This window comes from Cystoisospora suis (genome assembly GCF_002600585.1).
Source record: "Cystoisospora suis strain Wien I chromosome Unknown contig_13004, whole genome shotgun sequence".
Taxonomy (NCBI): domain Eukaryota; phylum Apicomplexa; class Conoidasida; order Eucoccidiorida; family Sarcocystidae; genus Cystoisospora; species Cystoisospora suis.
Window position 1 is genome coordinate 1 of NW_027165758.1, and position 1,495 is coordinate 1,495.

At 46.8% G+C, this 1,495-nt stretch overlaps 1 protein-coding gene across 1 annotated transcript in view; it reads right to left on the bottom strand.

The window, feature by feature from the left end:
• Positions 1–296: 296 nt before the first annotated feature.
• Positions 297–1,495, bottom strand: part of CSUI_011531 (eukaryotic translation initiation factor 3 subunit 10) — a gene marked incomplete at its 3' end in the record, with an annotated part of 1,568 nt that continues 369 nt past the window's right edge. The window contains exon 2 of the mRNA XM_068071629.1: positions 297–1,222. Within this exon, the coding sequence (XP_067916395.1) occupies positions 297–1,222 (926 nt within the window). The remainder of the gene's footprint in view (positions 1,223–1,495) is intronic.

Here is a 1,495-nt window from a genome sequence, read left to right on the forward strand (position 1 = left end):
CCCTCCCCCCCTCCTACACTCGACATCCACCTGCTTCTCCAGCAAAGAGAGGACACACATCCACATCTCTCTATCTGTCTATACGTCTATATCTACCTATCCACACACACATATCTACATATCTCTACATCTATACATATACAGGTGAAGAAGAGAGGTAGATCATCCAAGTGTATTTACCCAACTGCACTGATGAGATGCATTCGTGAACAACTTCTTGTTCTTCTGTGTCTTTCATCCAAGGCCTTCTCTCATATAAGACGAGATAGAGATAGAGATAGGGAGCGAACTTACAGCCCAGTGATAGGGATGGAGAGAACGGCTAATACAGCGACGGATGCCATGGCGTGGAGGTCTGTTTTGGAGACATTCTTCTTGAATCCTTTGACGTGTAGAAGAAGTTTAATCCATGCAAGAGCATGATAGAGATAATTATCCGAAACCCACGTGACACGACTCATCTTTTCATAGTAGATAGCTAGCCATCTCATGAGCTTCTCGCGGCATCGATGAAAGAATTCTTGACCCGTTCTCAACGTTCTATAGAAGTAATCATGTAATCCAAGCGAATAGAGATCTTCTGCTGTGGAGGAGCATTCTTTCCATAGATCCAATTCAGAGGCGACGACCAACTGTTGCATGCGTGTCTCGAGATGAAGATCTGGACGTAAGAGAGATTCGTAATCTTCCTTATGGCGATTCTTCAGGATGAGAGAGAAGTGGCTTCTCAACACATCACAGAGACGCTTGAATTCTTGGGGCCTCTGGTTCTCTCGACAAAACGTAAAGGCCCTCCTAGCTGTCTCATGGTAAACTCTCTCTAACTTTGGAGTCGTTCTTAAGAGGTCAAGAATCATCTTATACACATCCCACACACTACGAAGAGCTTGATGGATCGAACGACCTTCCGATGAACGCACTTCGATCTGAAGAGTAGAAAGCAAGAGATCTTCAGGTGTATCTGCAACGAAATCCAAGTCGCCGCCTCCCCCTCCTGTCGCAGTGGTGGTCTTTGGCAAAATTGAAGAGGAGACGTTTTCGCCTCCATTCGTAGAAGGGGCTGTAGGCTGAGCTTTAGCATCTGTCGACGAGGCCGAAGAAGAAGAAGAGGAGGAAGATGAAGAAGAAGAAGAGGCCGCACCCGTTGAAGACACTCCTGCGGCCTCTTTCGCTTGGATTAGTTTCTGTTCCGCGCGGCTTCTCAATTCGGCGATGACTTTACCTAGAAAGAAAGAAATGAAGGAGAAAGATGAGACGAGGGGGGAAGATGAGAGAGAGATGGAAAGGACAGAGAGAGGGAGAGGAGGAGAAAGAAGAGGACTGAGTAGGGTAGGGATGGGTGCATGCATAGCGTTGCATAGGCAGTAGTTAATCTATAGAGATCGACGATGCCAGAGAGAGGCATACACGAGGATCTGCATGAGACGCCAGAAGTCGCGAATGCTCGTTCCCCCCTACCTCTTCTATTACACATATTAACAGAGATAGAGATAGA